This window comes from Mesoplodon bidens, assembly GCF_964165515.1.
Source record: "Mesoplodon bidens genome assembly, chromosome: 7".
Classification (NCBI taxonomy): domain Eukaryota; kingdom Metazoa; phylum Chordata; class Mammalia; order Artiodactyla; family Ziphiidae; genus Mesoplodon; species Mesoplodon bidens.
In genome coordinates this window covers 7,195,787-7,209,172 of record NC_138164.1, presented here as the reverse complement: position 1 = coordinate 7,209,172, position 13,386 = coordinate 7,195,787, and the positions used below count along the sequence as shown (strand labels likewise).

Genomic DNA, 13,386 nt, shown 5'->3' with positions numbered 1-13,386 from the left:
GGCTCACAGGCCCAGCCACTCCGCGGCATGTAGGATCTTCCCGGACTGGGGAACGAACCCGTGTCCGCTGCATCGGCAGGCGGACTCTCAACCCCTACGCCACCAGGGAAGCCCCTTAAATGATCTTTGAATAGTGTTTTCTTTGTATTGCTTTTTGTAGTTTAACGGCACCAGTTGCGTTTACTCTAGCTTATGATAAACCCCAGATCTATAAAGTTCCTGTTCATTCATTATTTTTCTCTTGCTTCTTCTCAAGCTGTTATTTTTCGGGGGAGTGTAGTGAAGAGGGGAGAGTGGAAGGAAAAGAAAATAAAAAGATACCAAATTAACAAGGAAACAAATGAAATAGGGGACGACTTCTCCCCGGGTGACAGACACCGTGTTAGATACTGTTAAACAGAACAAACATGCTTTAATACAGCACTAGTTGGTCTTTTATTTTTATTCTAAATTACAAATATAATGCTCACCACCTTATCCTTGATGGAAGAGGCAGCTAACTGTTCCAGTATCTCACTGATTCCAACAACACCCGGGAGAAAAAAATTATAATTTTTAAAACTATTTTACCAATTGTTCAATTTATAGCAAGGAGTGTAGTGCAGCATGGACAGGGATGTCTGTTTCTTGATCAATGTCATAGCTGCTATTCCAGTTCAATTATTAATATGTGGAAGTTATAATCACTTTGAGTATTGGAACAAGATAATTATAAACCATAAAACAGCTCCCCATGCTTGCTGGTGCTTTTTTCTTATGTGCAAACGTGTTGGAGTTTGGGCATGTGAGCTTTAGAGAGAGAAAAAAATGTATAATATGGCACTTGGGGTAGTAAGCCTGGCTGGAGTGGGAGCAGAGAGACATTCTTTTCCTTTCCAGGCCCCTCCCGCCTCCCCTCCTCCAGCCTCCCACCCCTCCAGAGCCAAAGCTTACCCACCCCCGGCATCTCTCCTTCTGCCTCAGTGACTCACCCGCCTCCTATCCTGTCTCCTCTTTGTTAGCTGAGATTTGTCACTCCTCACACACGGTGGTTTCACTTGCTTACCACCCCCTTGTCTCCTTGTTTACCCAGAAGCAGCAGCAGCTACTGTATGTGCTGTTGTGTGTGAGCCTGAATGTGTGTGGGGGCATTTGGGAGGGGCGAGAACCACAGGCAGATGGGAAGGCAGGGCTGGGGGGTTAGGCGCTCTGTTACCTCTGGGCTATTGCTGATGCCTCTGTTGCCTTCTCCTGCTTGATTCTCAGTTTGTCTTCACTGGCAGAGGGTAGAGATGGGGGTAGAGCATTCCTAACCAGGTCGACCACAATCAGTGGAAAGGAATAACCCTTTTGTGTGGATTGTGTGTGTTTGAAGAGGGGACTCAGAGAGAAGAGGCATTGTTCTGGCATCTTCCCTTTTTAACAAGAAAGAAACAGTTTAAAATGCCGCCTCAGCTTTGTTGTTGCACAAAGTAAGGCTAACTGTCCTCAGAAGTCATCTGGTGCTGGTCTTGTTTCCAAGTCCTCCTCTAGTCCTCCCTGACTTTCTTCCTTCCTTCTTTACTTGAACAAAATCTAAAGAGACATTAAGGCTGCCTTTATTTTTCTTACCATTTTCCTAACCTCTGGTTCAGAGTATTACCATCGTACATTTCTGCTATGGCAAAAATATGGATTGAATTGTGTTCCCCTGATGCCCCCCCACCCCCTGCTCCTATGTTGAAACCCTAACCCCTAATTGTGACTGTATTTGGAGATACGGCCTTTACAAAAGTGTTAAGGTTAAATAACGTCATAAGGGTAGGGCCCTGATCTGATAGGATTAGCGCCTCTGTAAGAAGAGACACCAGAGCACTCTCTCTCTCTCTCTCTCTCTCTCTCTCTCTCTGCCATGTGACGACTCAGTGAGAAGGTTGCTGTCTGCAAACCAGAAAGAAAGCTCTCACCAGAACCTGACCATGCTGGCACCCTGATCTTGGACTTCTAGTCTCCAGAACTGTGAGAAAATAAATTTCTGTGTTTAAGCCGCTCAGTCTATGGTATTTTGTTATGGCAGCCCAAGTCACTTGTGAAAATTTGGGGGGAGTCAAGTCGTGTTCATCAACCTTGTGATATAATTTTTTTTAGGCCCCAAGATCTTGAGTCAGTATCCTTCTACTGCGGTCAGACACTCAGAGCTTGAGCTTTCAAATCCAGTCCAACTCCTGACTTTTTGGCTCCCCTGTTCATTTCAGCTTCTCTAATGAGCATTGCCAGCGAGAGAATGTGTCTATTCAGCACCGTGGACAGAGGCATGTTGTCAGTTTCCACAAATTAGATGTTACTGCCTTGGCTCTCAAGAAGGTGGTGTTGGGAAGGGAGGGGTAGGCTGCGAAAGAGAAAAGTCAGGAAGGGATACTGACTGGTTGGATGCAGAAAGTGCAGCCCTCAACTCTGGCTGTGCTCAGCCACGGAGCTCGGACAAAGAGGAAGTAGCCTCTTGAGGCTGTTGCCTTCTTACACAGACAGGCATTGAAACGGGGAAGGTGATACTCTTTATGTTTAATTGTGCTGGCTTAACTGCTGTCAAACTGTCAGCATGATGTGTGCTGGCAACAAACCTCCAGCTGGTGAGGCATTAGGTCCGGGGAGCACATGGGGTTGTGAGTGTCATGGTCTGTGGGCTGGGAGGAGAGCCAGCTGAGGGGCATAGGAAGAGGGAGCTATGCTATGGCCTAACTTTAGGGCTAGAGATGGTACAGGTGAGCTGCCTTTTCCGTGCCTGGAATGGGAATGAGGCTACAGAGACCCTGGGCCTTGAGTGGGGAGGGGCCCAGCTCACGGCAAGCTGGGCTGGTGAGAAGCCAGGGTTTCATTTGTCTGACTTTATTGAATAAATGGCATCCCCAGCCATTGTTTACCTACTTTTGAATCCTGACAAACAGTCTGTGGCATCTGATGGAGAGGCTTATTAACTGCATGGAGACAGATGGCTAGGGATGAGGGGATTGGCTCTTTATTACAGCAGGTCCATAAATGACAGCACTCCTCTCACATCCTAGCCTCCACATCAATGTCAATAACTTCCTCCAGCCTTCTGTGGCCCAGTCAAACCTCAGAGGAAAGACCCAGTGCTAGAGGAAGGCAGAATGGCCTATGAGTAAGTGGGAGAGGTAGGGCCGATGGAGTTGGAAAAGAGGGCAGTTTTTCGAGGGGAAGTTCTTTGAGAATAAAAGCTCTGCCTTCTTCTTCTATAGTATCCTCCCAAATGCCCTGTGGGGTGCCGTTAATTCAATAAGCATCCAAGAAATGTGAATGATTAAGGAAAAGGGCAGAGAGGTCTGGATTAGAAAAGGTAATAGAAGCAGATTTAATTGCACTGGGTGGGTAGGCGAGGAACAAAAGGAAGCAAAGAGAGAGGAAGAGAAGGAGGGGACACAAAGGGAGGAGGGAAGATAGCATATGAAGAATGCTCATGAATCAGCATACAGTGTTTCAGGCACTAGGTACTCTTCCCCATGTTACTATCTGAACAGCTTCATGGAAACCAAACTGATGTGTCCACTGTCCTTTCTGAAATGGCCCAGGTTCTCTTTCCTGGTACCATAGTTGTAGGGCATAACTTCTTCCCACCCCATTTCCCCTGAGAGGGCACGTTCTCACTGACCTTCATTCATTCTCCGAAACTTGTCCTTGGCCATGTAGCCCAGCACCAGACAGCATCCTCTCTTCTGGAGGCCCAGCTCTGGAAGAAAAGCAGAGGTCGGTGAGGTGGGAATGGGTCAGGGGTCAGTGAAGGTCCTTTTGCAAGGGACGTAAAGCTTGTTGCTCTTCTAAACAGGGCTACTTAATTATTTAACAAATATTTAGAAAGCACTTACTATGGTCCAGACATAAGTTAAGACCAATAATTTCGTCATTTGATCCTCACAACAACCCTATGAGGTATATGCCATTGTTATCCCCATTTACAGACATATTAAGCAGGCAGCCTTAGATGAAAGAGCTGGTAGGTGGCACAGCCAGGAGTTTGAACACAGGCAGCCTGACTCCAGAGTCCATGTTCACAACCATTACTCTGTAGGTTAACGAGGGCCTATATATCCCAGGCATAGGGACTATGCTCTGATCACACTGGGATTGTTGTCAAGCCAGAGAAGAGACAGAGTCCAGCCAGCAGTGTCCAGGATGGAGCAGTACAACCAGACACAGGGGCCAGGATGGAGCAGTACACCAGACACAGTGTCCAGGATGGAGCAGTACAACAAGACACAGTGTCCAGGATGGAGCAGTACAACCAGACACCGTGTCCAGGATGGAGCAGTACAACCAGACACAGTGTCCAGGACGGAGCAGTACAACCAGACACAGTGTCCAGGACGGAGCAGTACAACCAGACACAGGGGCCAGGACGGAGCAGTACAACCAGACACCGTGTCCAGGATGGAGCAGTAGAACCAGACACAGTGTCCAGGATGGAGCAGTACAACCAGACACAGGGGCCAGGAGGGAGCAGTACAACCGGACACAGGGGCCAGGATGGAGCAGTACAACCAGACACCGTGTCCAGGATGGAGCAGTACAACCGGACACAGGGGCCAGGATGGAGCAGTACAACCAGACACAGTGTCCAGGATGGAGCAGTACAACCAGACACAGGGGCCAGGAGGGAGCAGTACAACCGGACACAGTGTCCAGGATGGAGCAGTACAACCGGACACAGGGGCCAGGATGGAGCAGTAGAACCAGACACAGTGTCCAGGATGGAGCAGTACAACCAGACACAGGGGCCAGGATGGAGCAGTACAACCAGACACAGGGGCCAGAATGGAGCAGTACAACCAGACACAGTGTCCAGGGTGGAGCAGTACAACCAGACACAGTGTCCAGGAGGGAGCAGTACAACCAGACACAGTGTCCAGGATGGAGCAGTACAACCAGACACAGGGGCCAGGAGGGAGCAGTACAACCGGACACAGTGTCCAGGATGGAGCAGTACAACCGGACACAGGGGCCAGGATGGAGCAGTACAACCGGACACAGTGTCCAGGATGGAGCAGTACAACCAGACACAGGGGCCAGGAGGGAGCAGTACAACCGGACACAGGGGCCAGGATGGAGCAGTACAACCAGACACAGGGGCCAGGATGGAGTAGGACAACCAGACAGAGGGGCCAAAGGAGTGAGTGGGTAAATTTGGAAGAAGACACAGGGGTCAAGGTGTAGGTAGAAGGAGTCTATCTTTTGGGAGAGAGTGAATTTCTGGGGCTGAGGATCCCTGTTCATCCTTATATTCAGGCGCAATTCAGCATTGTCATCGGGCACTTATGAGGTGTAAACACAGTGTAGAGCACAGGGGTGGGGATGGCTGAGAGACGTAAGACATAGACTCTGGTCCCACAAGACTTTGACCCAATGGAACAACAGGTTAGAACAACAATTCCACGTAGCAAAAGCAAGAGACCATTTTCTCCCCCAGGATATTTTGGAAATCAGTGCTCATTGTGTGTGAACATTGGACTGGAGTACCTCAGCCAACTGGGCAAGATTTCCTCTCTGGTATTTATCCTTTGCTGCTCACCTGTCTTCAGCACTTGTGGGCTTTGAAGCAATTCCACACCAAGTTTCTCTTTTGACCCTCACAACAACTGCACGAGGTAGGCAGGTCGGTTATTGCTATTCACATTACGCAGATGAGAAAATTGAAGTTCAAAGATGTTAAATGACTTCCTATGATTATCGTAGACTCCCGCCCCTCCCTCTTTGCTTTGGAGTCATACAAATGTGGCAGCTGCCATAAACTGGATAAATAGATAAAGGGTATGATTTCTGGAGGTGGGGATGGAGCCTGCAGCTCCTTCCAGGCTTTGCTAGCTTTCTGGATGCCCAGATACTCTCTCCATCAGTTTCTTAGAGAAGGAGGATCCCCCTGAGGGGTGTGTCACAGCAGCTTCTCCCACGACACTGGGTGTTTCTCTGAGCCCTAGACAGTCTGCATCTAGGCTGTCAGAGCGTAGAGAGGCTGGGCTCGGCCTCCCTCTTACCCCTCCACCTACCTCTTGCGGCCCAGGCCCAGCCTCTCTGGGCAGCAGAATGAAAGGGCCCAAGAGACACGGCTAAGTCGAGCTCAGGGGCTCCAGCCCCAGAGGAAAACAAAGTGTGGTGGGTGGTGGCAGAAGCCATGGCCCAGGGAGGTCACAGGCTTTGACCTCCTGATTCTTTAAAGGGGTTTATTGACTATCAGTAAAGAGCAGAGAAGCAGATCTGAGCATGCCTTCTCCAAAGGCACTCACTTCTCTTCCTTTCCCTCCACGCTTGCTTGTCTGAAGGCACGGCCAAAACGCCCTCACTTCAAACAGCCTTACATCTCAGGCGCTCAAATTGACGATGTTAAGTTCCCTCATCCAAGGCCTTGGCCCTTTCTTCAGGGGCTCCTGCTCTGTTGAAAGCTGTGGGGATCAAAGCCCCTTTGATGTTTACTTAATATATTTGTGGATCCTTTCTAACAACCACCTTCAAGAGGCAGGAATGCGGCATGCCAGGAGGGGGCCAGCGGAAGCCCAAGCTGTGGGGAGGCTCTGAGCTCCAGCAGACAATAGCCTCTTCCCTGGCGCTGTATTGAAACCTCAACATGCTGACGACAGGCAGAGTTAACCAGCCCATTATAATTGCACGCATATTGTGTTCATCACCAGAATGATACAATTCCTATTATATTTTCCACTGACTTCTTAGGCTCATCTGAAGCATATCAGTAGCAGCTCCTAATGAGAAAGGGAGCCTGGGTTCTTGCATGGAGCCCAGGAACGAGCCCAGGTGAGCACTGAGGGGTGGAGGGCAGAAGATGCAGGATGGATTTTGGCCAGTGTTCGTGTTGGGCTTCCTGGACAGTCCCCTTGACTCTCAAGGAAATGGAGGAAGCACGATTCTCCTAAAGATTTCGAGACCGTGGACAACCTGTTGACTCTGTGCTATCTGGGCTGGCTGTCTCCGCCACTGCAACACACCCTGTCCTATGTCGTATATAATATGCCCCCAGGGGGAATCGCCCAAGGAAAGAGGCTGCACGTACGCACGGTTATTATAAGTAAGAGTCTCACTGACCATGTTTGATTTTTGCAAATGAGCAGGAAAAGAAGTTTAAAAAAAAACCTGATTAATAAAAGAAATGGAGGACCAGGCAATTTCTCAATGTATTTGGCTCATTTAATTTGACACTTGTGGGTTAGTCTTAATTATTTAGGCGGCTACATTACAAGGCACTAATAAGCACACTGCAGAAATTTATTAAGTGAGAGGGCTCTCTGACTGAGACTTTACTGAGAAGCGGGGAGAAGCCACTGGAATCTTTGCAAGAAAGAGCAGGTTGGGGGATCAGTGAAGTGAGAATTAGCTAGCTGTCCATATATGAAAATTTGGGGTGTTCTTGGGAGAGCTATTGCAGAGCTAAATTAGAGGTCATTGTTTCCACATGAGGAAGCAGGCCAGCGGCCAAAGTGGGGGAGGGGAGGAGAATCTGGAAACACAGGTGGGGAGGATGGGTGTGGTCAAAGATAGTGACCAGAGAGGGGGTGGGGGTAAGCAGGAACCAATGGTATCCTCTTGGGAAAACGCCACCAAGCCAGATCCACCAGGCTATTAGGGGAGAGATGACAGAATGTGATAGAAAGGACAGGAATCATTCCCTTTGTGATCTAGACCAACCACCAGACTGCGACCTTCCTTGTCACATGGCATGGGACCGATCGTGGAGTCAGGGTCCTAGGTGCCCATTTTAGAACAGCAAGATGATGGGGTCTTCTCCACGTAGACTTTGGGGCTGCAGCCTTTGGCTGAGGACGAATCAGTAGCAGATCCACCAGATGCACTGAATGTACCCATGGGATTAGAGTAACGTGACTGGAGTCATCCTGGCTTAAAGGAGAGTTCAGAGCAAAGAAGACCAGTGTCACCTGCAGATGAGGATGTGGAGGCTGTTGTCTCAGGAGAACAAAGAATTAGGGAACGCTGCTACACAAGGAAACATTTCCTGGGAAGGGGTGTGTTTCTTAGGGAGAAGTCCAGATTGCACCCCAGGAACTCCCGGCCTCTAGACTGAGCAACAGAAGTGCGAGGATAGTGCCTTTTTAGGCTCAGCGTCCTTAGCCCTAAGCACAGTGCCTGGCACATGGCAACGGATCAGGAAAAGTCTGATTTAATGAAAGAGATGACTAAGAAATAACGGGTAGTGATCAGTTCTCCCCGACCCGGACCAGAATGAAATCAGGCGGGCTTAACCCTGGCACAGTGGATTAGGTAGACGCAGATGGTCTGAAGTGAATGAACATTGTAATTCATCGGAACAGGAGTCTGGGAAGCGTGAGGTTTCCTCTCGGGAGGAATAAAAAGGGATGGCTTCATAAATGGAATGGTTTTCCTTCAGTTCCAGAGGGTGAGGATGGGACTTTTTCTAGCCCAAGGATTCCTTCATTCTTACTAGTAATCATAATGAGAGTGCAGTGATATTACCTCACATTTGTGGGACACTTAGTCTCTCATGATGCCGTCATAGTCCCTATCTTACTGGGTGTTCACAGGAGCTCTGTGAAGCAGGGAAGGCAGACATGATTTCCTCCATTTTGGTTTCAGAGACAGGCTCCGAGAAGTAAAATGACAATTCAAGGCCAAAGCACAGTTGGTAACAGTGCTCAGGCTAGAATCCAGGTCTGATTGCTGGCTAATTCTTAGGGTAGGTTCCGGGATCCCAGGGCTGCTGATGCCATGATTCAAGACAGAGAAGAGACAGCAGAGATCAGTGGTCCTGGCTGGGACCGTAGGGTGAACTGTGTCCCCCCAAATCCGATGTTGAAGTCGTAAACTCAATACCTCAGAATGTGCCTTTATCTGGACAAAGAGACTCGACTGAGGTAATCAAGTTAAAATGGTCATTGGGGAGCCCTAATCCAATACGACAGGTGTCCTCATAAACAGGGGAAATTTGGGACAGACACACATATAAACATGGAGACGGCCATCAATAAGCCAAGAAGGGAGGCCTAGAATAGAGCCTTTCCTCACAGCCTTCAGAAGGAGCCAACTCTGCCAACATCTTTTGTGGACTTCTAGCCTCCAGAACTGCTAGGCAATACATTTTTGATGTTTAAGCCACCCAGTCTGTGACTCTTTGTCACATCAGCCCTAGCAAGCTAACATAGACAGGAAGAGGGGAGAAGCTGGTCTTCTCTAGGACCTGGCTATTTCCATTGGCCAAGACTCTTTGACTCCCATCCCTTGGTCACAGGGGATGCAGAGAGCAGCATCGCATGACCACTCAAAAGGCTTGTGAGAGGCACCAACTGATTGGAGAGCAGCCAGAGGGTCTGCTAACTTGGGACAACAGGGGTGGTGGCACAAGAGGTGATGGGAAAGAGGGCGGGTGGGGAGGGAGGGCAGCTATGGGTCTTGGTGTCAATCCAGGATGCTGTGAGCATTCCTGCTGCCAGCGTGAGGATGACATTGGCTAGAAGAGTGCTTGCTTATTGCCCCAGTCAGAAACAAATGAGCTGTGAAGTAACCACGGATTGAGCTGTTGACAATGGACAGGTACCAGGTCCTTCTCCCTCACCATTTCTTTCTTTCTTTTAAAAAATTTTTATCAGAGTAGAGTTGATTTACAATGTTGTGTTAGTTTCAGGTGTATAGCAAAGTGAATCAGTTATACATATACCCATTCTTTTTTAGATTCTTTTCCCATATAAGCCATTACAGAGGATTGAGTAGAGTTCCCTGTGCTATACAGTAGGTTCTTATTAGTTATCCATTTTATATATGGCAGTGTGTATGTGTCCATCCCAATCTCCCAGTTTGTCCCTCCCTCCCTTTACCCCCTCGTAACCATAAGTTTGTTTTCTACATCTGTAACTCTGTTGCTGTTTTGTAGATAAGTTCATTTGTACCCTTTTTTTTAGATTCCACATATAAGTGATAACACTCAGTATGACAATCTCTAGGTCCATCCATGTTGCTGAAAATGGCATTATTTTGTCCTTTTTTATGGCTATCCCGCACCATTTCTGAGGCTATTCGGTGCATCTGGGGGCCCTTTTGTCCCCAACTTGCCCAATCACAATGGTTCAGGGGTGCCTGCTGAGGACTAACCCTTTACCACCTGAAGCTCTTAGATGGAGCATGTGCCCAGAAGCCTACCTAACAAGAAGTAGAGCATGATGGGCAGGCAGTTTGGTGTGGATACAGCAAAGATTTAGGGAGAAGAGAAAGTGAGACGAGGCAGAAGACAGAGTCAGGGACCAGATTTGGAGGACCTGGTGAGCCTTGCCTAGGAGTCTGGACTTTTCCTACAGAATGCTTAGCAGAAGAAAGGCCAGACTTGCATCTTATGAAGACCCTATTAGCACTGGGGCAGATGATGGCTGGGAGAAGGTAAGACCAGACAAGGGAGCGCAGCTGGGAGACTGTTGCAACACTCCAGGCGGGAGGCGATAGGCTGACATCCCCTCTTCCTGCTCTCCCAAGACAGCCTGAGAGGAGAAAGCAGGTGAAAGGACCCTGGGCTTCTCAGAGGGACATTCAGAGCCTCCACATCCCCACCACCTTGACACAGGAGAGCAGTGCAGGGGCTGAAAATAGCTCCCCAGATGGTTCCAGAGAACAGGTGGAGAAGACGTCAGCTGGACCTGGCTGGAGTCACAGTGGGGCCCTGGGGAGTAGGGGAGGCCACGTGTGCTGTAAAACCACCACTGCCAGCTGGAGCCTCGCTTCGGCCCTTAACAGTCCTCAGGGCTTCTCCGGGCTTCAGTTTTCTCATCTACGAAATATGGATACTGGTAGTAAAACCCTTCTCACATGGTTGCCATGCAAATCCAATGAGACAGCATTGGATGAAAAGGGCCTCGAATGAAGTACTGATGAGGGAGTGTTCAGGAAACAGAAACAGAATATCAGACTGGGGTTTAGAGATCATCAAATCCCCTTCCTTGCCCTCCTTTTTTTTTTTTTTTTAAACAGCTATGAAAGGGGAGACTCAGGGAGGCGAAATACCCTGTCCAAGGTGATATAATGAGCTGTTAGGTGGCATCTTTGAAGGTCAGTGGGGCAGAGACAAGTCAGCTGGACTGGAGGAGTGAAGTGAGTCAGGAGGACCAGCCAGGGGGTGTCGCAGGCGAGGCCACAGGACCAGAGGTGCTGGCGACTGAGAGGAAATGGCGACTCGGAGAGATGGTCTTGACCGAGACAATGCGGCTAAGCATCAGAGTGGCTGAGGCAGAGGAAGGGGACAATGACGACCACAAGGTCTTTAGTGGGGAAGACTGCAGGAACTGAGGGGTCTGGATCAGAAGTGATTGACAGGGACTTCTCTGGTGGCGCAGTGGTTAAGAACCCGCCTGCCAATGCAGCAGACACGGGTTTGATCCCTGGTCCGGGAAGCGGAGCAACGAAGCCCGTGCACCACAACTACTGAGCCTGCACTCTAGAGCCTGTGAGCCACAACTACTGAGCCTGCACACTAGAGCCTGCATGCTGCAGCTACTGAGCCCACGTGCCTAGAGCCCGTGCACCGCAACGAAAGGTAGCCCTGCTCACTGCAGCTAGAGAAAACCCACACACCGCAACGATGACCCAAAGCAGCCAAAAAAAAAAAAAAAAAAAAAAAAGAAGTGATTGACAAAGGAAGCCTATGAGGTTACGCGTGACAACGGTGCATTTTGGACTTCCTGTATTTGAAGGATCCCCAAGTGAACAGGTCCTGGATGATTACATGAGCACAAGTTCAGATCTGAAGAAATGCATTTTTAACCAGCTTCACTGACCTCGGAGAGCAAATACCTTGGTCTGTAGACCAATTCATAATGTGATGAATTATGTAAAAAGCAGTGGGATGATACAGGTAACCTCTGCTATAGTACGGCTACCACCCCTCCATAACCAGCAAGTATTTACAAAATGTGGCAGCTATACAATCCAACCCACAAACACTCGAGAGGCACGATGCTCAAGACAAAAATATGTAACACGAGCTTCCTCTCCCAATGAGCTTATGATCCAGTTGGTTGTGTAAGGCATACACCTGTGAAAAGGTAGAGTCAAAGACAAGCAATGGTTCAGTTAAAGAAGCGTCATGAGGTAGGGCTGGAGTCATTTCTACATGAACGGCAATCATTGCTGTAGGGGTCCCGAGGAGGAAAAAGGAGCTCAGGTGGTGGGGTGGCCCTCCTAAAGGACCTGGGGGCTGCAGATTTGTCTGGGGTTTGCCTTGGTTGGGTGTCTGTACCCATGGCCTCTCTCATAAGTGACTGTTCATCACAAGCCATCCTGCCCGGTGATCGCCCCCTGGTGCCAGGATGCTGAAGTCTCATGTTTGGCAAGTTCTCACCATGATTCTGCTAAACTGTTTTCTGCATCGGGTCTGCCTAGTCCTGTTTTCAGTATAATTACTCACATCCCAGGCAATAAGGGTGCCCATAAATCATGCAAAGATCACAGTTTTCCGATCAACCTCTCTAGGAAAGAGTCCTGAAGAGTGGGATAGTAAAGGTTTATTAATCCTGTCTAGTGCATGGCTCTGGGCCTCTAGGACAAGTAATAAAGGTTTAATAGACCAATAATACCTGTTTCATAACTTTTGAATTGCATTGCTTGCTAATGCTAAGTTTATTAAAGCACTATAAACTTTACATTGTTGTAAAGACATAATTGCTCTTTCATTGCTTATTTAATGAGTTAATTATATTCGAACTAAGTTTTTCACCGTTCATGTTATGTATCAATTAGTCTCTTAAACAATTGATTTGTATTTAATTAACTATGCTATTACATACCAATTAAATTATTCTAAGAGAAATCTGAAACACCCGTGGTCTTAAATTAAATTTTTTAAAACAATGAATTACATAAAAAGCTCACACCTAGGGCTTCCCTGGTGGTACAGTGGTTGAGAGTCCGCCTGCTGATGCAGGGGACGCGGGTTCGTGCCCTGGTCCGGGAAGATCCCACACGTGGCGGAGCAGCTGGGCCCGTGAGCCATGGCCGCTGAGCCTGCGTGTCCAGAGCCTGTGCTCCGCAACGGGAGAGGCCACAACAGTGAGAGGCCAGCGTACCGCCAAAAAAAAAAAAAAAAAAAAAAGCTCACATCTAGTGACCCTCTTTTAGGAAGAGCTGGCAATCGTTGTGATAATTCCAAAAAAGTTTTGTGGCCACCAGCCCATCCTCACTACCTCCTGCAGGGAGCAAGGCTCCTTCAGGCCCCAGATGGTAAGCGCCTTGCGGCTCCCTACAATAGCAAGGGCCAAGGTTGGGGCAGCCCTTTGCCAGCTCCAGCCTTCTCAGCTGCCTCAGCCGTGCCATTTACTGCCTGGCATGGCCCTACCCCAGTGTGGCCAAGGCAGGCAGCATATCAGCAAATTCCTCACCGCCAGCTGTGGGGCCCATGAC

The 13,386-nt window shown here is 48.8% G+C and overlaps 1 protein-coding gene across 3 annotated transcripts in view; it reads right to left on the bottom strand.

The window, feature by feature from the left end:
• The window catches only part of KIRREL3 (kirre like nephrin family adhesion molecule 3), a 537,771-nt gene that overhangs the window by 108,757 nt on the left and 415,628 nt on the right, over nt 1–13,386 (bottom strand). For 2 of the 3 annotated variants that reach the window (XM_081239339.1, XM_081239341.1), the window contains exon 2: nt 3,626–3,703. The exons of the other annotated variant lie outside the window; for it this stretch is intronic. In XM_081239339.1, coding sequence (XP_081095465.1) covers nt 3,626–3,703 — 78 coding nt within the window. The remainder of the gene's footprint in view (nt 1–3,625; nt 3,704–13,386) is intronic. 3 annotated transcript variants of the gene reach the window in all.